Source organism: Vanessa tameamea, chromosome 16, assembly GCF_037043105.1.
Source record: "Vanessa tameamea isolate UH-Manoa-2023 chromosome 16, ilVanTame1 primary haplotype, whole genome shotgun sequence".
In the NCBI taxonomy this organism is placed as follows: Eukaryota; Metazoa; Arthropoda; class Insecta; order Lepidoptera; family Nymphalidae; genus Vanessa; species Vanessa tameamea.
The window spans coordinates 8375590-8394716 of NC_087324.1; the positions used below are offsets into that span (position 1 = coordinate 8375590).

The 19127-nt window shown below is 32.6% G+C and overlaps 4 protein-coding genes across 5 annotated transcripts in view; 3 read left to right on the plus strand and 1 right to left on the minus strand.

Moving 5' to 3' along the window:
• Nucleotides 1–71: 71 nt before the first annotated feature.
• LOC113403033 (polycomb protein suz12-B) lies at nucleotides 72–6611 on the plus strand. Its single transcript, XM_026643441.2, has 9 exons — nucleotides 72–249; nucleotides 341–387; nucleotides 467–754; nucleotides 1006–1213; nucleotides 2521–2756; nucleotides 2895–3114; nucleotides 3507–3712; nucleotides 4132–4403; nucleotides 4914–6611. Exons 1-9 carry the CDS (start codon nucleotides 150–152, stop codon nucleotides 5611–5613), a joined length of 2277 nt encoding a protein of 758 aa, XP_026499226.1. The 5' UTR covers nucleotides 72–149; the 3' UTR covers nucleotides 5614–6611.
• A 479-nt stretch (nucleotides 6612–7090) lies between these two features.
• LOC113403072 (uncharacterized) lies at nucleotides 7091–9035 on the plus strand. Its single transcript, XM_026643514.2, has 5 exons — nucleotides 7091–7241; nucleotides 7309–7353; nucleotides 7454–7917; nucleotides 8039–8213; nucleotides 8646–9035. The coding sequence occupies exons 1-5, from the start codon at nucleotides 7163–7165 to the stop codon at nucleotides 8882–8884; spliced, it is 1002 nt and encodes a 333-aa protein (XP_026499299.1). The 5' UTR covers nucleotides 7091–7162; the 3' UTR covers nucleotides 8885–9035.
• A 1566-nt stretch (nucleotides 9036–10601) lies between these two features.
• Nucleotides 10602–13782, minus strand: LOC113403052 (methyltransferase-like protein 22). Its single transcript, XM_026643477.2, has 6 exons — nucleotides 13611–13782; nucleotides 13466–13544; nucleotides 13136–13246; nucleotides 12283–12474; nucleotides 11457–11624; nucleotides 10602–10936 (listed from the first exon to the last, which is right to left on the minus strand). Exons 2-6 carry the CDS (start codon nucleotides 13542–13544, stop codon nucleotides 10638–10640), a joined length of 849 nt encoding a protein of 282 aa, XP_026499262.2. The 5' UTR covers nucleotides 13611–13782; the 3' UTR covers nucleotides 10602–10637.
• Nucleotides 13783–15368: 1586 nt separating this feature from the next.
• Pdi (Protein disulfide isomerase) overlaps nucleotides 15369–19127 on the plus strand; it is a 340404-nt gene continuing 336645 nt past the window's right edge. For both annotated transcript variants that reach the window (XM_064217245.1, XM_026643475.2), the window contains exons 1-4: nucleotides 15369–15655; nucleotides 15830–16027; nucleotides 16615–16886; nucleotides 17943–18110. In XM_064217245.1, the coding sequence (XP_064073315.1) occupies nucleotides 15508–15655; nucleotides 15830–16027; nucleotides 16615–16886; nucleotides 17943–18110 (786 nt within the window). In that variant the 5' untranslated portion in view covers nucleotides 15369–15507. The remainder of the gene's footprint in view (nucleotides 15656–15829; nucleotides 16028–16614; nucleotides 16887–17942; nucleotides 18111–19127) is intronic.

Genomic DNA, 19127 nt, shown 5'->3' on the forward strand with positions numbered 1-19127 from the left:
GCAGAAATTTTATCAATAAAATCAACTAAAAGCGTTAGTGATCAGCGTGCATAAGTTATTTATCGTCTATGGTTTGACCTGACGCTGTCAAGTCAACGAACTGATGAACTTGGCGGTTTCAGTACTAAGTTGGCTAGGTGAAACCTAAAATGCCCCCAAAGAAGCGTGATAAAGATAGTGAAACAAACAAAAACTCTAAAATCGATCACTTACAGGCTGACCATGAGTTATTCTTACAAGCTTTCGAAAGTAAGTTGTGATTATGAGTGATGATAAGACGCGCTCTCACAAGGATAATTTGTAATTATAAAAAAACATTCAAATTATATTCTTATTTCAGAACCAACACAAATATACAGATTTTTACGGACGAGAAATATGTTATCGGTTCGTATTAAGTTTCAGTGATTGTGTAAATAAACGATTTAGCAAGTGTTTATTCAAAGTGCTTTATTTTGATTTACAGCCTATTTTCTTAAACAGGACGTTGTCCTACATGAAGCGTCGAATGTCAAGAAGTAATAAAGGTCGCATCGGTTTTAAAGTTGATTCTTTACTGGAAAAGATAACCGTGAAAAAGAGTACTGAGCTGCAGCCCAATAGCTTAGGAGGTTACATGACTTTAACGTTTTTGGGATTTTACGACAAAAGCTTAGACGATCCCAGAGATTTCCAAGTTAAAGTAGAAACTTTATTATTAAAGATATGTCACAAAAAGAGAAAGGAGAGCTCTTCAGCCATTGTGGAGGTTTCAGTAAGTGTTTCATGAAAAATAACAAGCTGATTGATTATAAATTGATGAATTTGAAAACATTCTCTTATTTTAAACTATTTACTGTATAAATATATAATTCACTCTTTATTTTTAATTTAACAAAGATAGGACATTAAAGATTACCTTTTTAAGTATGGCAACCATATTGTTAGAACAATACTTACATTTGTATCTTAATCTTAAGCAGTACCAGTACCAATGAATGCCTGAGGCTTTTTTAAACATTTTAGGTTGGCAGTTGTTCAGTTCCTCTTAACCCTTCAACATCAGAACCTCCAGCAATGGCTTCAGCGGTCAGCATTTCAAGTGATACCTTCAGTCCCTCCCAGGGACCTAATGTTAAGTCTTATATGCTAATGCTAAGGGTCACAGTCACTAAAGCATCTGCAAACACCAATGGAGCGAGTTCTACAGAAATTACAAATGGTGAAAGTGATGGTGAGTATACATACAACTAGCATATATTATATTTGCCATAACATTATAAGCAAATAAGCTAAATATATATATTCATAAAATATACCATAAAAATTAGTACACTATTGACTTATATTCATTGAAAAAAATTAAATAATATATTTAATAGCAAATAATATCACAAAATGATGAAAATATTGTCCTAATATTTGAGTGTTATTTGAAGAAAATGTTGACATTTTAATTAAAAATTTTAATTAAAATGTCAACATTAAGATTTTAAAAATTAGCAGGTTCGTATCATTGTAAACATTGTTTAACTTGTGCTTATAACTGTGTACTTGTAACTTGTGCTTATAACACAAAAGTGCATCTGGTAACACAGAGTTCATATAGCAGTACTTAAATATTATTGGAATAGTTTCAATTAATACCAAAACCCTAAATAATTTATGCGCAATTTATAAGGCAACTGCAATATGAATTTGTAACCAGTGTGCTCAACATACAACTGTCATACAAGCATCCAAAGATTCTGATTAGTGTTTGGACCTAACTGAGTGAGTGCTGCGGTACTAGCGACTAGTGTCAATTTGAGATAAAAGGATGGATTTTTGCTTATAGCATGAAAGAGTAACTACAAAAAATATGTCACAATATGCCTTATCTAAGTTTGTCGGTCAAACATAAACCGCGAGTAGTATACAACAAGAGCAGGGAGTGTGGGTACAGATTAGAGATGCTAAATGGCATGTTTACAGTTTCTTTGATAGTTGACTATTGTAATATTTTTTACTGTTCTGCATGTAATTTGTCTCACAGAGCCTAATATTGGGCTAGTCAACGTATATTGGAATATATTTTGCACTTATGTATTTTTAGATCTTTTGTAATACGTTAAAAAAGTATTAAAACATTTTTTCTTTTATGTCAAGTTGCTATAACTTTTCATTAGGCTATTAGATATCACAAAGATTTAAATGTTAGATTATCATGTTTACAAATTAACTGTGGTAGATATGATAGAAAGAGTAAATACAATGTATGATAAAATGGGGGAAAAACCTCTTGGGTTAGTCGAAGGGCACTGTGGAAATGTAGTAAGGGCTTATCATTACCAATATCAGATTGAGTAACTATTTATTCTATTATATTCAATTATGAAATAAAAACTAAAGGTAATAACTTTCTATAATATGTTCTGCACCATTAGTTAATCTCCCTTTAACAATGAATTAAATCCCTCAGCTGTAATCATGAGGGCAAAATTATAAAGAATATTCTCATGCATGCATCTTTTCTTGTAATAATATTATCCTTAATTTCAGAACCGCTGACAAAACGTCTTAAATCATCGACAGACCTAAACTCACCAAGCATGGATAATAAATGGAGCAAGCTCTATGGCAGTGAACTCATTGTCTATGACAAACATAATCGCTGTCTTCTTACTAATGGGGAGTATGACCTAGTATTACATGACGTCACTCCTGGTGGTAGGAGTGCCACCATCGCCAGGTCTCCACATAAAGCACTAATGGCTCAGTGGGAAACGATTCCTAATGTGAGTATTTGTTCACGTTATAACTTGAATGAAATTAGTCTATTGAGAAAAATTAAATAATTTTATATTTTACATTTCCAAATAAGATCCAAAATTAGCGACATTTTATAGTAATAGGTCTAAATTATTATGTTTTAGGAAAATGACGTTCATTCAGAATCAAACCCATTCAATATATTCAAAGTGAGACCACTCTTGAAACTAAAACTTAGCTGGAGTCAAGAGCCGACAAATGGCTTAGTGAACCGACCTAAACTCTATCAACAAGCCGGAGAAGCTAATGGTATAAAGAAAGAACCATGTTCTACGAAAGAAAAACTTTCTTCACAAAAATGTTCTATAAGTGAAATCAAAAATGGTAATCAATATTTTTCTATTTACTTTTCTTAAGTTCGAAGTTAAATTTAATTTGAGCTAGTAATTTTGTTTTTACTGGGTGGTAGGGCTTTGTACAAGCCCGCCTGGGTTACCGCCCACTCATCAGATATTCTACCGCCAAAAACAGTACTCGGTATTTTTGTGTTCCGGTTTTAAGGGTGACTGAGCCAGTGTAACTACAGGCATAAGGGACATAACATTTTAATTCCCAAGGTTGGTTGCGTATTTTTGATGATTAATGATTAATATTTATTACAGCGCCATTGTATATGGGCTGTGGTGACCACTTACCATCAGGTGGCCCATACGCTCGTCCAAAAACAAAGGCAAAAAAAAAAATTTTTGGATGCTTTACATGTTATTATTTCACAGGCGAAAAATTAAAAATGGAGACAAACGATGGCGACTCAAAACGTCAGCAGATCATCTATCAGTTCCTTTACAACAATAACTCAAGGCAGCAGACGGAGGCATGTGACGACTTACACTGTCCGTGGTGTTCACTAGATTGTGGCACTCTCTACTCATTGCTCAAACATCTGAAACTGTGTCACTCGCGATTTAATTTTACGTATTTCGTAAGTTACTAACTTTAGGTTTTTTAATTTAAGCTCCATCTAATATTTATTAATACCCCGCTTAATAGTGCATGTCTCGTATCGCTCGCTCACATCTGCTGTAGAAACGGTAACGGCTAGGACATAGCCACGACGATCTGCTAAGTGATCAGGCCCGGGGCCGGATCGAAAGGTCTCGACGCCTCGAGTGGGGGCCTCTAATTATTATTTTATAAATTAATTTTAACGATTTCATTTCTGTCAGTGATATTTGTCTATAACTTGTTTACTCTACGTGTCAACTTTTAAAACAGTATAATTAATAATATCTTTATAATTAGACTATACCTAGACATCCACACATATCGTTATCCCCTCGAAATATGTGAATCTCTATCGTGGTTCGGGAACCACGGACACTGACCGCGCGCGTGACGCAGCCGATCCCGGGCGGCGCGCGCATCGACGTGTCCATCAACGAGCTGTACGACGGCTCGTACACGGGCAGCCCGCACGACCTGGTGGCGGCGGGCGGGCGCGCGGCGGGCGGGCCCCGCGCCGGCCCCACGCGGCGCGCGTGCCTCACGCACCTGCTGGTGTGGCGCCCGCGCGCGCGCCGCCGCGCCACGCGCCTCAGCCTCGCCGAGTTCCTGGAGCTGGACGACGCCGACGCGGCCGACGCGCAGCGCCCCTACCTCACGGGCCACAACCGGTGAGCGCCCGATCCGAGTCTGATATGCTCTGTTCCGACATTTGAAATACAAAAATATATCAGTAATATACAAATATATATGATATACCTGACCTGACCACGTTTGCGTTAACTGCTTATATATTACGTTATCTATATAGTCCAGTTTCAAATTATTTTTTCTCCGACCTTCTCAAACGCTTTCCAGTTGCAGTATCTACGATGGATTAATTAATTCAAGGGATTAATAAACTCCCGTGATATAATATTACAGTATTTAGATATTGGTATTGTTAGAAGCAGCAATACTTGTTTCTATATTTCGCTTCTGTACTGAGAGTCAAGGATGTTACGTCTCTTGTGCATTGTAATAACAAATGATAGAGTAACTGTTAAACTCATCTGAGTTGACCTAGTATTCGTTAATAACTATCATCAATAATATAATTACCTAACTAAAAGTAAGGTCATATTATTATCACGAGTATACCGCTTTGGCTAATCCTAGCTCTTTCGCTACTTGTTTTTCAGATTATACCATCACACGATCACCTGTCTTCCAGTCTACCCGAACGAACTAGACATCGACTCGGAGAGTGAAACGGACCCGCTGTGGCTTCAACAGAAGACCATGATGATGATCGACGAGTTCACGGACGTTAACGAGGGTGAAAAGGAGTTAATGAAGATGTGGAATTTGCACGTAATGAAGTACAACTACGTCGGAGACTGTCAGATACCGCTAGCTTGCCAAATGTTCTTGCAGATGAAAGGGAAAGAACTACTCGAAAAGAATCTGTACAGAAACTTTATACTCCACATGTGCTCATTGCACGACTTCGGACTGCTCAGTCCGGTCGCGCTCTACCAAACTGTGCAAATGCTCAACCAAATGTTAGCGGATAATGCCGAGGCCAAAGAAAAGATGCGCGATTCCCTTAAAGCGCAGAGAGAACATTGGAACGCTGTGGGAAAGTACCAACAACCTGTGATCATAGAACAAAAACCGCCGACCACATCCGTGAAGTTAAACAACGTCGAAGCTTCCCCATCGGTCAGACGAAAAACCTCGAACCTCCAGAACGCCAATAGAATGGCGAGCACTAGTTCTAATTTTACCAAATCGGGCAGTCCCGGGCCGGGCAACGGCGACAGTAAGCGGAAAATGTCATCCGGCAGTATACAGAGTCGCAAACGGTCGTCGATATCGGAGAGAAAGAGCTCCGTATAGCGAATGTTCAGTATTTTATCGGATCAAGAACTGGTCTCCGTATTCGAGGCTCTTAGTACAACCTGGAAGTGATATTATTTTCAGGTATTTCGGACACCTATTCTGTTCAGAGACCAATCGTTATTTAGTCTCGCAGTTCAATATTGTTTTATCATTGGCGCCATATCAATTTAGGTTTAAAATGAACCTGTTATTGTCATTAATTGACTAGTTATTCTGTGGGTACTGCCGTTAATTATAAGTTTTAGATACCAGTCCATTAAATGGATGTCAATATATAAGTTTAAATTATGACATATTATTTTGCCGATCTTGGATCTCCTCTCTTGAAAGCTATGTATTATTTTGTTATTTACAAATACTAGACACTTCTATGATACATAATATAGATTACTGTAATAATTTCTAACCAATAGACTGATGGAAAATAAAGACTACAAATTGCGCTCCCAGTGTTATAAGGACATACATAAATAAACGTAACGAATTGATTGCAATAATATACAAAATAAGGTAACTTTAATGCGTTGCAAATCTTCCGGAATTAACGATAAACTGTTGCTGTGGTACCAATTTTTATTAACATAGTCATTAGGAAAATCTCAGAATAGCAATAAACAGTTGAACTTTTCAATGAAGTAAAATATAGATTAAAAAGGGTCTTATTAGATAGTAAATTAATAATGAAGCGTCTCGTGTCGCTAGCCGTTGTTCAAATACTGGATTCGAAGCACTTCCAAGAAACATTAAAGACTGCAATGCAATATTGCCTTATATTTTTCTCAATCATGGTCTCGGGTGAATGTAATGTGATTGTCGAGTAGCAGCACTTTTTTACAATAGTATTAGTTGTGTGTTTACGTTATTAACTATTTAATGTATTTCCATATTGCAATGATTGATGATATGAAAACTATTTTGTTATTTTTGTAACATTTGAGTAATTTCAGTAATTATTTGTACTTATGAAATGAAATATAATGATTATTTTCAGTAAATATTTGTTTTTTATATTACCAATTCTATATTTATTATACATAAGTTATATAATAGTTTTAAAAATTTAAACAAAAAAGGTATGCAGTAACTTGTGAATATCCCACTGGTTTACAAAGACCTTTTCTCTTGTGGAGAAGGTATGGAACTTTCCAACATGCTTCTCTAAAACAGTTTGGGCAAACTAATGGCAGATTTTTATCCGGCACATATATAAATAAACAATTCCTCAGAGATGATCGCGAAACTTAAAGTAAGTAATCTACTGCACTTTGAGATGCAAACATAAGGGTACGATTTATTTGCTGGAAAATGTGGGTATCTAATTTGACACAGGTGCACAAAATCAGCCTTAATTGTGAAATTCTTATTTTTGCTAATGATGCTATACCGATATAACAAATCATAGACAAGACCATTTACTAAAAAGGTGACTTCAACAACTGATCACAATACTCATAAATAAAATTATTAAAAATAGAATTGTCAGCGATAATAAAAATAAAAATGGGAAGCCATTTGACAAGCACAAATTGAAATTTATTGTTTAAATATGTCAAATTCAAAGAATGCTCACAAATCAAAAACGAACAAAAGTAGATTAGATACACAAAAGATCGAAGATAATGAAGGTAAAAATATAATTAGAACAAATATCTTCGTTGCGTTATTTAGTTTTATAAACTCTTTTATTTTCAGGTGAATTATTAAGTTGTGACCAAACTGAAAGCTGTTCTTATGCTGGTGAGTGCCAGGTTCAGATTTCATGATATAGATTACCGTTTCATCATGCATCTATGTTTTTTTTTTTCATGATTTAATGCTTTACCGGGTTTTTTTCAAGTGACTGTGTCAAAAAAGCTGTCTGGTTCGTCGGAAGAATCTAATCTATGCGGCGGTCAAAAATCATTTATTAGCATTCACTCGACCGATCAGCTCTGTCAGGTGGCAGGAATACAGAATCCAGCTAATATAGACGAATGCAATGTTGAAGTGCTCACCTTAAACGAAGTATTTCCCTCAACCTCTGATGAAAGCCTGTCGAACGACGAATCACCTGTGCGTAGGAAGAGACATCACAAGAAAGGTCCAAACAAAACGCCGCCACAAGATGCAGCGAACACTCCCTACATGCCCACCAATAGTAAATCTTCTACTGCACCAAATCGGACAAAGGAGGCAGTGGAAACCCAATCTTCTGTACATTCAGATTTTAACATACCAAAAAATACGTTATATGTTACGGGTAGTAATCCCGGTGAGCCTAAAATGTCCTATCAAGATCCACCCAAAAAAATGTCGAAAACTGTAAGTTATTTTATTTTAATATCTGGTATGATAGTTTCTTAAAGTTATAAAATTACTGAAAATATGTTAAATATAAAAATGCAAAGCTTAAGTATATTTTAAAATGAACCGTTATTTTCAGATGAAAAAATTTCTCAGGAATATTGACAAGCACAAAAGCGAACAGATGAACAAAATGAATGAGAAAGCAATTAGTAAACTGACTACAATGCGCGGAATTCTCAAAGATGGTCGCTGCGTACCAGAGTGCACGGGAGATTCGTCGTTACAGGACCCAGAAAACCAAGAAAACGCTGGTAATTTAAATTTTTTGAGGTGTTGTTTAGTTGCTTAATGTGGAATTGTTAACATATTTTAAAGAAGTCAAACTGTGTTGTTGTTAAAATATCTATATATTAGACATGCCAATAACTTGCAAGCTGTAGGTACAGGATTACAACTATTGCCAGTGCCATCGTTGGTATATAACTGCGCGTATTTATAGCTTTTGTTTCGTTTATCACATTTTGTTTTCGTAATATATGTGTCACCGTAAGATTACAAACATGGTTAGATTACAATCTATCTCGTCAGATTGTAAACTGTCGAAATATTCTTACAGTCAGATTGTGAACCGTGAAATATGATTGCAATTTAACGCATTATTTTTCGCTATATTAATCTTCTATTATATAGGTTATTAAGCCATATCGACGAACTATAACTGATATATACTTATTTTTGAACAGATGATTTGTCCTTAACATTCGCATTGGATTTCGGACCACAGATTAGTTATACGAAACAAATCCCAGATAAAAATGTTTCATTCAACACTCAAGTGGTAATTATTCATTTTACTGGCGACCTCTGCGTTGGGCAGAGCATTGAAACTCTAAGCAAAGAAAAGGATCAACAGGCTAGGAATTCGGAACTACGAAAAACTTTTCTTACAAAATATAACGAGCTGTGGCCCACTCAAAAGTAATTTCCACTCAGAATATAAATAAGGATGAGAATGAATGCGCGTTATATTTAAAATAATTGTTGAAAAAAATATACTAGTAAGTTATTGGATGATATTGTTAAATGCTTATTTTATTTTGTACTTCGAAATTATAAAATAGTTTTTTAATGATTATTTATTTCAATACATTATTAAGATTATAATTTCTTAAAAAAAAACGTGCCTTAATCTTTTAATTTCACGTGCTAAAAATAGTGTCATAACGTTTTTACTAAAATGGAAGTGACCTGATCTAAGCCAGTACCTATTAGTTCTTTGTTTTTTAATTTTGTTCAATTCTAATTTGTATCTACACATATGTTTTTAATTTGTATTTTGTTATACCAGACAGCATCACCATTTAAGTTGTAGGATATGCAATTTACATAGAAGTCATAGATTCCAGAATTCTTTATTGACTCGGAATGTGTTGGATTCTGGATTCATTTGCCTTTGTCTGGATAGTATTCGGCCAACCTGGTCAAATCGGATCATCTCAACTATAAATTCGCCATTTTAAGGGTGTAATCCAAGATCTTTTTGATATTTGCCATTTATGCTCTCTTCGCCAGTGTTCCTAACGCGTATTTGCTGTCGTCGATATAAAATACTTTTCGTCTGACGCGATAATGCAAACACTGCGTGGGATACGCTATCCTGCAAAAGGCTATTTGACTGGTTTTTAATATCCATTTTATACTATTTAGTAGAGGTTAAGGAACCCCGTAAAAGTTGTTTTTTTAAATTCTTGTACATATTTGCTGAAAAATATCAAATTAAAAATTCCATATTTAAATATCGCGCGAAAACGTTACTATGATAACATGGCGCTGCAATGGGGACGGTGACGTCACGTGCCCTGTATTGTAATCTGAGGCACATATAATCCACATACAGTAGGCAAACGAGGTTAACAAGCAAGTGACGTCATCATAAGCCCGACCAATCAGGAGCGTGTTGTATCACGTGACAAACGTTTAAAAGAATGCATTTTTATTTAAGTATTTTTGAATAAATTAATTATTATTTTCAACTTTCGTTAATAAATAACTCTTAATATATACTGATTACAATAATTGACACTTTATTTTTCGCATTGTCAAATAGCCTATTGTAGCTTTCTCGTCGCATATTTGATAATGATGCTGGTCATCGTCGTCAAATATTTGCGGGATGAGTTTACGCGTACTTACTCCGTATGGCATCACTAGTGCTCAACAGTTCTTGAGACGTTGGACGAATATATTAGGACCTTACATATGAAATTGACGTTTTGTACGAGAGGAATATAGTAATTTTTTTTTTTTGTAAAATATTTTTAATGAATTAAAGTATTATCTTTGGTTATCTTTATCTATGCATTTGTGAACGACACTGGCGCTAGTCCACCAAACACTCACAAGTAACTTTTTCTGAGTCAATTAGTTTAGGGCAGGATTTGGCTGGGTCTTAAGCAAAGAGATCAAAGTGGTCAGTACGACAAAATGCTAATTTCATATGTAACGACCTAATATTATGTTAACTTATTATTATTAGTTGTTTACCTATAAGATTTTCTTTTTCTGTTGCTTCAGTTCGGTGAGTATTATGATCCCTTTGAATATGAATAATATTTTTTTCATATCGCAATTAAGTTGTTCCTAATTTAAAAAAGGAATGTGAATTTAAAGCGTATAAAGTCAAAATAAATAAAAGCCCATTAAAGTTTAAAAATTATATAATATCACAGTATTTTTTAAATATTTTGATTCGAAGTGATTTTCCACAAAATAAGGTCTTTTACACGATCGTACGTAAAATATTTAGGAAAGTCAAGAGGTAGTTGTTCCAATATCCAGTTGGAATGAGTGTCTGTCTTTACTTTATCCAGAAGTGTGAGGAATGTTTCGTAACAAGGCGCAACGGAGTCCATGTGCTCTATAGTGAAGACATAACGCTTCTCTAACACCATGTATAAGGTTTTTGGCGGGTTTGTGTTGAGTATCTTCTGGACAGTGGATATAAAAGCAGCAGTCAGGTCATCGTCGTAGATCACTATAAAATATAGACATATTTTTATATATTGTTATGAATTAATTAAGTATTAATGGGGAATTAAACAATATCAAACAATCCAGCGTCATATGATATGGATATTTGTAAAGTTAACAAAAACACATGAATAGCCTTTGACTGGTTTTTCATATTATTGACATACAATTTCACTTTGTTTGTGTTGTATCAGGATCGAACCTGCGACCTTCAAATTTCTAGACGGTCTTTATAACGTTAATACTAATTAAAATTAAGACGTAGTTGCAATCAAATATACCTTTTAGTATAAACTCAAGGACTTATTTAGAGGAAAACAAATTGATGTACAAAACTTTTTGATTTGAACATTAATGAGTGCATGTTTTTTGTTGGATGAATAAATCGGTACATTATTATAACATAATATATTAAGCTTTATTTTTCGTTGCTCTCAATGTGACCGAGTGTATCTTAAGCACTGAGGTGGCATTAAAATTGTCTGACGTAATTTTTATAAAAAAATACTGGGAAGTAATCTTACCATCAGCTGCTATTACTATATCGGTTCGCTCAATTTCATCCAATAAAACTCGGTTCCAATCTAACTTCGTAAAATCTAATGGCATCACTCTAAACTGCGATTTTATTAGCTTTGAATTATATTTTGCATTCAATTTAATGAGATCTAGAATACCTCCTAAATCAATATCTGTAACAAATTTAAAGTTTTGATTTTTTATGGTAACATTCTAAACATAAAAGTTGGTATTAATAATACTAAAAAGTTTTGATATTTATTTCATGGCCTTTAAACTTATGAGTGGTCTGTTGTAGCGGCAGCGTTATTTGTGTTCAATTTCTGTTACGAGTAAATTCGGACATTAGTGTTATATATTGGTCATCATATGATATTTACTATGTATGTCAATTAATTTCGTGGGTCTAAGCTACCACGAAATGTGTATTAATAGTGTGTGCATTGAGTAGACTGTTTCTTTTTTTTGGGCAGGTTTCCTCACGTTTATTCTTTTCATCGTTCGCACGACATGACAAATAATTACATGAGAATCTGATTGGCTGTTGGCTACTTTTGAACTTGTGGCCATTGGTCCCATTATTTATCCCAAAATAAAATATATTACATAATATATCACATTTAAGGTTTAAGAAGGTATAAGATTATTTTTACATTATAAAACACCGATAACCGATGATTGCGGATTTAAATATGGAAAGCCCCATTTCATGGGGGTCAGCAAATTGCGAAGGAAAACATCGTGAGGAAACTTGATTATGTTGGATATAATTTTAGCCTAGCCTAGCTGTTGAAATGTTAATGCTACTTTACCTTTTATAACCACACTCACCTGTACAAACAACTTTCTTCGCGAACAAAGCAGCTACAAAGCTTGTTAAACCTGTACCAGCACCAAGTTCTAACAAAGTTTTGCCACTTAGTTGACCAGTTTGTCCTAAGTGTATAAGTAAATCTCCCAGCAAGAATGCCCCTCTCCACACTTGTAAACCAACTAATGATATCTTAGTTTTTGAACTGTGTTCTAATAACAAAAAAATACAAAAACAGTTAAAAAAACACACACTTTGCCAGAATCACATGTCGCCAGATTTGAATACAAACAGAAATACCAAATTTTTTACGATTAAGTTTTTTTATACAGGGCTTATTATTTATTACTCATCATAAATTATGTCATACAGGTTTTTTTTTTTTATGAAATACGCAATACTGCCTCGTTTGTCTAGACTCTAGACTGTAGTAGCTAAGTGCATATATTGAAAAATCTGTCGAGATATTCTCAGTAGCAATAAGAAATTTGGAAGTGGGTACTGTCAACACTCTCGAGTTACAGAAAGCACCTGAACTCTTTCAGGTCTTATCGGATTGGCGCTTCCGTCGGATCATGAGAGTGAGGGGAGACTAAAATTTCATGTGCGCTATTAATTCGTGCACATTTGGACTGTCTCCATTTTTGATGGCCGATAAAAGCAGTCCTCCTGACTGCTTGACATACAATATAGATAAAAAGAAATAAATTAAGAATAAATGAAACAATACCACATACAAAAATCCTATATACATATATAAATTATGTCTACATGTAAAAATTAAAAGTAATTCTTGTAGTTTGTAACATTATCTTTCTACTACAATTTTTATAATTTTAATTAAAAGGCATAAATGAAAAATATTAAGCTTACCAATCTTGATTACTTCTTTTAGTGGTCTTTCTACATCCAAATCATCATCCTTGTCAAACTGAATTTGATTGTTGCCTCGTGGCAACAAAAATGGGAACTCAGATATAACATCTAAAATGATGTGCAACACTGATAATAAAGAATGTAAAAATATTAAATTTTTTAACATTTGTTAAATTGACTCATGCTTTTAATGTATATAATAAATATTTGATAATTATTGGAATTAAAATGCTTTGTATAACTAATTAAGCTATATATTAATTAGTATTTAGGGAAGTTCGATTTTTATTAAGTATATATTTTTCTTGAAAATTAAAATACACTTACGGCCATTTTTACTTGCTTTTATATCAGTCTTATAATCAAACTCCTCATATATTTCTGATGTCACTGTATATTCTGGCATCTGAAATGTTATAATATATACAGATTTTTTTTTTAAATTTACTTAATTTTTAGTCAATATTAATACCTTCTAATAGGAAATCTTTTACAGTGTAGTAATGTTCTCAATGAAAACCATTTTATAACTGGACTTCGGAAGTGCTCAAGAATAAAAATTGGATAGTATCCAAATTTTAAATTTCTAAAATAAATTCTTAAGTCTGCTATAATGAAGGCCATTCAAATGTGTTATTGATTAGGATGACATATTGTTATCAGATTTGTTTAGTGAAATCATATTTTTGAAACTGTATTTTAATCTTTATAACAATTATATTTATAATAAACATAGATCTTAATTGTTTGTGTGCACAAATCAATATAGATAATTAATTTAAAAATTAAATAATAGGTTCGTATAATTCAAATTACCATAAATCTAAAACACACTAATAACTACTTTTCATTATGATTTGATCAACTATATAGTATAATCAATGATATTACGGTATAATGAAGATCATTTAATTTTAAATGACTTTTAACGGTGACAAACTCTTAATCGTTGCTTTTCATTCGTATACAATACTTCTGCACAATGTGTTTCCCCAAATGCCAGTCACGATAAATAAAAACAATACACGGTGTATAAAAATTAAACATAATAAAATTAGACAAAATATTTATTTATTTATAAAAATACACGATAGTGAAAAACAGCACTTATTTCATCAATATCTTTTTAGATTTAGATTATAAATAACTGACTGAGATGTAAATTGTTATATTACTAAATCAGTAGTCGAACGCCAGTCGCCAAATGCCAATGTTCATTGTTCGATCATCAAACTTAGATGTCAAAGATATTATTTAAGTGACATAAATACAATATTGCCAACAATAAACTACATTTCAAATTCAAAATATATTTTTTTTTAGAAATTATTAATTTTCTTAAGATAGATACCGCATATTTTTTTAATATTTTATGCTTATGCTTTTGTACATGAAATTAATGTATACATTTTAAAGACTGTAGTAGTCGACGTGAGATTAATTGAATTGATAGATTACGAGTATTCTTATATATTCATATTCTTATGTAGTATATAATTAATTTGTATTTGCCTAGCGCTAACCAACCTTAAAAATTATGCTACTAGGTTGAATCTTTGCGCAATGACATTCTTGATTTGTAGCGCTTAACAAAGAAATCCTTAGTCAATTTTGCCATAGCTCGAGTTAATGCAATGCCGATGCCTAATCTAATATCACAAAGAACAATAATTTATTTTAAAGAAAATTCAATTAATTATCATCGTCTGCAAATGTATAGAAAGATCATAGTGGATCGAAATTATTAATTCAATATTATTTATCTTAATATTATGATTATCATTCTCCTGCCCTTATCCCAATTTTTTTTTTGAGGTCGGCGCAGTAATTCTTCTTCCATTTTTCTTTGTCTGACGTCATCTTATCATATAATGCATTTTAATAAAACTAATTATAAAATATATTTTTCAACTTATTTTCTGCAAAATATTTAATTGTGCTGAACTAGTACAAAGATGAAAGACTGGGAAGTTCACATTATATTATAAGTTATTTATTCTAATTGGGGCTGTTAATATGTTATTAATATATAATAATAATAATTTTATTTACTTGAATTATATAAAGTATAAAAGGGAACTACTAATACAAGGCATTACTCCATGAAACGTTTTTCAATCGATTATAGACTTTTCTGGATCTGTTGGAATTTGGAAACTAAAAAAACAAACAGCGATCCAACCACAGAGTAAAATAAATATGTTATAGATAGATCCAACCAGGCAACCAATCACAGCCAAACACACGATCGACGCTGCCACGTCAAGTGAGACTGCGCAAGTGTGAATGAAGTGGCAGTTTCGGCATTTTGTGAGGATTCGTCTGCCGAGTAGAATTATTAATTGCTGTGAGACCATCAGATATTAAAGATGCGTGTTATAATATTTTCGCTAGCGATAGCCCTCTTGGGTACCGCGCTCGGTGACGAAATTCCTTCTGAAGACAATGTTCTAGTATTATCAAAAGCCAATTTCGACAATGTTATTGCTTCGAATGAATTCGTCTTAGTAGAATTCTGTAAGTTTTATTTTTATTACTTAAATTCTTTGTACAATACTTTGTATAACCTTTGCACGTGTAATACAAATATATCTTGTCTCATTATACAGTCGTTGATATTATCTTAAATATGATATTTTAATACGCCGGGCGGTATTGTAAAGTTCATAAGTCATACGTTCTACGTCACAGATGCACCATGGTGCGGACACTGCAAATCGCTCGCGCCTGAGTATGCAAAGGCAGCTACAAAATTATTGGAAGAAGAATCTCCTATCAAGCTGGCTAAGGTCGATGCTACCCAGGAGCAGGATCTGGCCGAATTCCACAAAGTCAAGGGATACCCGACTCTAATTTTCTTCAAGAAAGGAAACCCACTCGAATATTCCGGTAAGTAGATATCCTATTTTACTTATCTTTTATTCATTATCATTTTCTAGTAATTCACTTAATATAACTCAGTCATTAAAATTAGTCACATGCACTTATTAATGTGCATGTTTTAAAAACATGTTCACAGTAATTAGTACCTTGCTTTATTTCTTAATTTTATGACTTATACTGAAATTAATGAACTAGTATACATTACTTTTTGGAATGGAATTAAAATGAGATTAAATAATTTTGGATTAATTGTGTACCTAGAAGTTATATTTATATTTAGAGTTTAATAAAAATATATGAAAATTTACTTAGATATAAAACCTATTTATTTAAAAATCTGTGTATAAGATAACAGAATCAAATATTGATAATTATACAAATGGATGCCTTATCTTTTCATATTCATAAAATTTTATCACTTTTGTAATAGATACATACATAAATTAATCAGTAATAATCATTTCTATAATTTATTATTTGCATAAATATTTAAATTGATTATACATTGTTCACAAACATTTATATCAAATTCAAAATATTTTATAAATGATGACTAAAGTGTATGTTTCTAATATATATTTGTTATTTAAAAGGTGGACGCCAAGCTGATGACATTGTGGCATGGTTGAAGAAAAAGACTGGTCCACCAGCAGTTGAAGTTGCTTCTGCCGAACAGGCTAAAGAACTGATTGCAGCTAATAATGTTGTTATATTCGGTTTCTTCCCCGACCAAGGAACTGACAAAGCCGTCACTTTCTTAAACACAGCTGGCTTAGTTGATGACCAAATCTTTGCCATTGTCACCGATGAGAAGGTCATTGAGGAACTTGAAGCTCAAGCTGAAGATGTTGTTCTCTACAAAAACGTAAGTAATTCTTGTTTTATATACTTGCAATTTTTTCATTAACTTTACAATATGTATATTGATAGTATAATTTAAAATATGTATATTCTAAAGGTGAAACAAATTACAATATAAATGGATATACAGCTAAATGTACCTTTAAATATGCTACACAAACACACACTACATACCTGTTTATGACAAACTAGTTTTGTCTGACAACATTTTTAACACATACATGTACTGTACTGCTCAACAGTCCATCAATCAACCAGCCATATGTTGACTATTAAAAATAAAAAAATCATTGCTACACATGGTCTATTTTTCTAAAGAGTTATGTTGACTATCTATGTTTGTCAAACTAGTTTTTGGTAACCAAGTTAACTTTTTTTCTGTTCTATGTGACTGATAGGTATTCATATATTAATATCCGTTATCACAAGGTCATCTTAAATGTCAGAGTAGCTTCATTTTAATTGCAATTTTTACATTTTGAGTGTTTATCAGCATCAGAAATATTTTACAAGGGTACTATTATATATAAATGTATTGAATTATCTATGTAACTTATACTCTATGTATAAATTGACCATTACCTCATTAAGCAAAAATCATCCTTCCTGTGTAATAATATATAAGTGTATTTTGTTGTGGTTGTAATAAACTACTTCCGAAACTTTGATTAGTCAAATAATCAATTTATAGCACTCTTTTAACTCTTGAACATGAGTTTAGACATGGCCGAAAACTTAGGACATATGCAACCCAAAGGTTATGATTGTAAACCAGGAATTGCTCATTGGTAAAAGAAACATGTTGAGAAATTCTGTCACATGTGTAACTAACCCCAAAAGTACAGATTTGAGTTTTGTGCTGGTTATTCTTTATGTTTTAATTTCTTTATGTTTTAATTTCTTTATGTTTTAATAAAATGACAAAGTGGTTTTTAGAGCTTACTTAAACAATATATATTTTGATTATACAAAGCTATTTAATATAATTTAATTAAAAAATATGTAAATAATTTAATAGAAATTTTCTGAATATTTATTTATAAATACATTTCGTACACAGTTCGAAGACCCAAGTGTCAAATTCTCCGGTGAAGAGTTCACAGAAGATGCCCTGAAATCATGGGCGTTTGTTCAGAGTATGCCAACCATTGTTGAGTTCTCCCATGAGACTGCCTCCAAGATCTTTGGTGGTCAGATCAAGTACCACCTTCTGTTGTTCCTGTCCAAGGTAAATATGTTAAGCATACATTTATAATATTTTACATTTAAAAAAATATTTTAGCTTAAGATTTTTTTTTTTAATTTGCAATCAGCAATGCTATTTATATTCGGTCCAGCGATAATATGAAATTCAGTTCCGCTTAAGCAAACATAATCGTTAAACAATGTATGTAAGCTTTTAAAATTAATATAAATAAAAAGTACCAATAGTTGATTCTTATTGTGCCGTTAACCGTTAGACAGTTATCTATAACGGTAAAAATCTAACGCCGACGCGATTACCGGTTTGAATACCTCATTGAAAGCGAACTTAGATCGATTTTTGTATACTATACTTCAATTAAATACTTGTTCAAACATTTAAATTTGGAATATCTTTTTATTCTTAAATTTTGTATTTTTTTTATTTGGCTTTCGGCCATATTGTCTTCATGACTTTAATTTTTTTGTCACTTATGAATTAAAAAAAAAAACTGAAGTCACCTACAATATTTGCATCTGTCTATATTTATATAAATATCGCATCATCAATAAGGTCACGAGTTCTGTTAGCTCTCACGTCGGTGAAAGTAACCCTACTTTTACTTTGAGATCATTCTATCTTTGCAATATTATACTGCACTTTCAATTGTAGAGTCGATCATAATTTATAAGGTTTTTAATATCAGATTGATGTATCGAAGATATTTGTTGTGTCTTAGAATAAGAGCGTTCTAAAAAAAATATAATTTAAAGAATATATTGCTGGTTAAATTAATTTTTTTACGGAGTTACTGTTACGAAACTTTATAAACATATTTTTGTATTTACACCTATTTTAATTTAGATGTTTTAAAACTATTTACATATGATATTAACAGTAGCTTCCGACTTCCATATTGATAAAGTGTAACCGAGCTCGCAGGGCAATGAACTCTTGTCATTTTAAGCGCGGAACATTGCGCCCTGTACAAACTGACTAAAGACTAAGTCTTGCACAATAAACGTTTACTTATATTATATCTACCAATATATTCAAATAAGT

What these genes read in the sequence shown, in the direction of transcription:
- LOC113403033 (XM_026643441.2), top strand. Translation starts at nt 150, where the DNA reads ATGCCCCCAAAGAAGCGTGATAAAGATAGTGAAACAAACAAAAACTCT. An exon ending in ATTCTTACAAGCTTTCGAAA is followed by an intron (nt 250 to 340) that starts GTAAGTTGTGAT and finishes TTCTTATTTCAG; the next exon opens with AACCAACACAAATATACAGA. An exon ending in GGACGAGAAATATGTTATCG is followed by an intron (nt 388 to 466) that starts GTTCGTATTAAG and finishes TTTGATTTACAG; the next exon opens with CCTATTTTCTTAAACAGGAC.
- LOC113403072 (XM_026643514.2), top strand. Translation starts at nt 7,163, where the DNA reads ATGTCAAATTCAAAGAATGCTCACAAATCAAAAACGAACAAAAGTAGA. An exon ending in AAAGATCGAAGATAATGAAG is followed by an intron (nt 7,242 to 7,308) that starts GTAAAAATATAA and finishes TTTTATTTTCAG; the next exon opens with GTGAATTATTAAGTTGTGAC. An exon ending in CCAAAAAAATGTCGAAAACT is followed by an intron (nt 7,918 to 8,038) that starts GTAAGTTATTTT and finishes CGTTATTTTCAG; the next exon opens with ATGAAAAAATTTCTCAGGAA.
- LOC113403052 (XM_026643477.2), bottom strand. Translation starts at nt 13,544, where the DNA reads ATGCCAGAATATACAGTGACATCAGAAATATATGAGGAGTTTGATTAT. An exon ending in AAAAGCAAGTAAAAATGGCC is followed by an intron (nt 13,247 to 13,465) that starts GTAAGTGTATTT and finishes ACATCATTTTAG; the next exon opens with ATGTTATATCTGAGTTCCCA. An exon ending in TATAGTAATAGCAGCTGATG is followed by an intron (nt 10,937 to 11,456) that starts GTAAGATTACTT and finishes TATATTTTATAG; the next exon opens with TGATCTACGACGATGACCTG.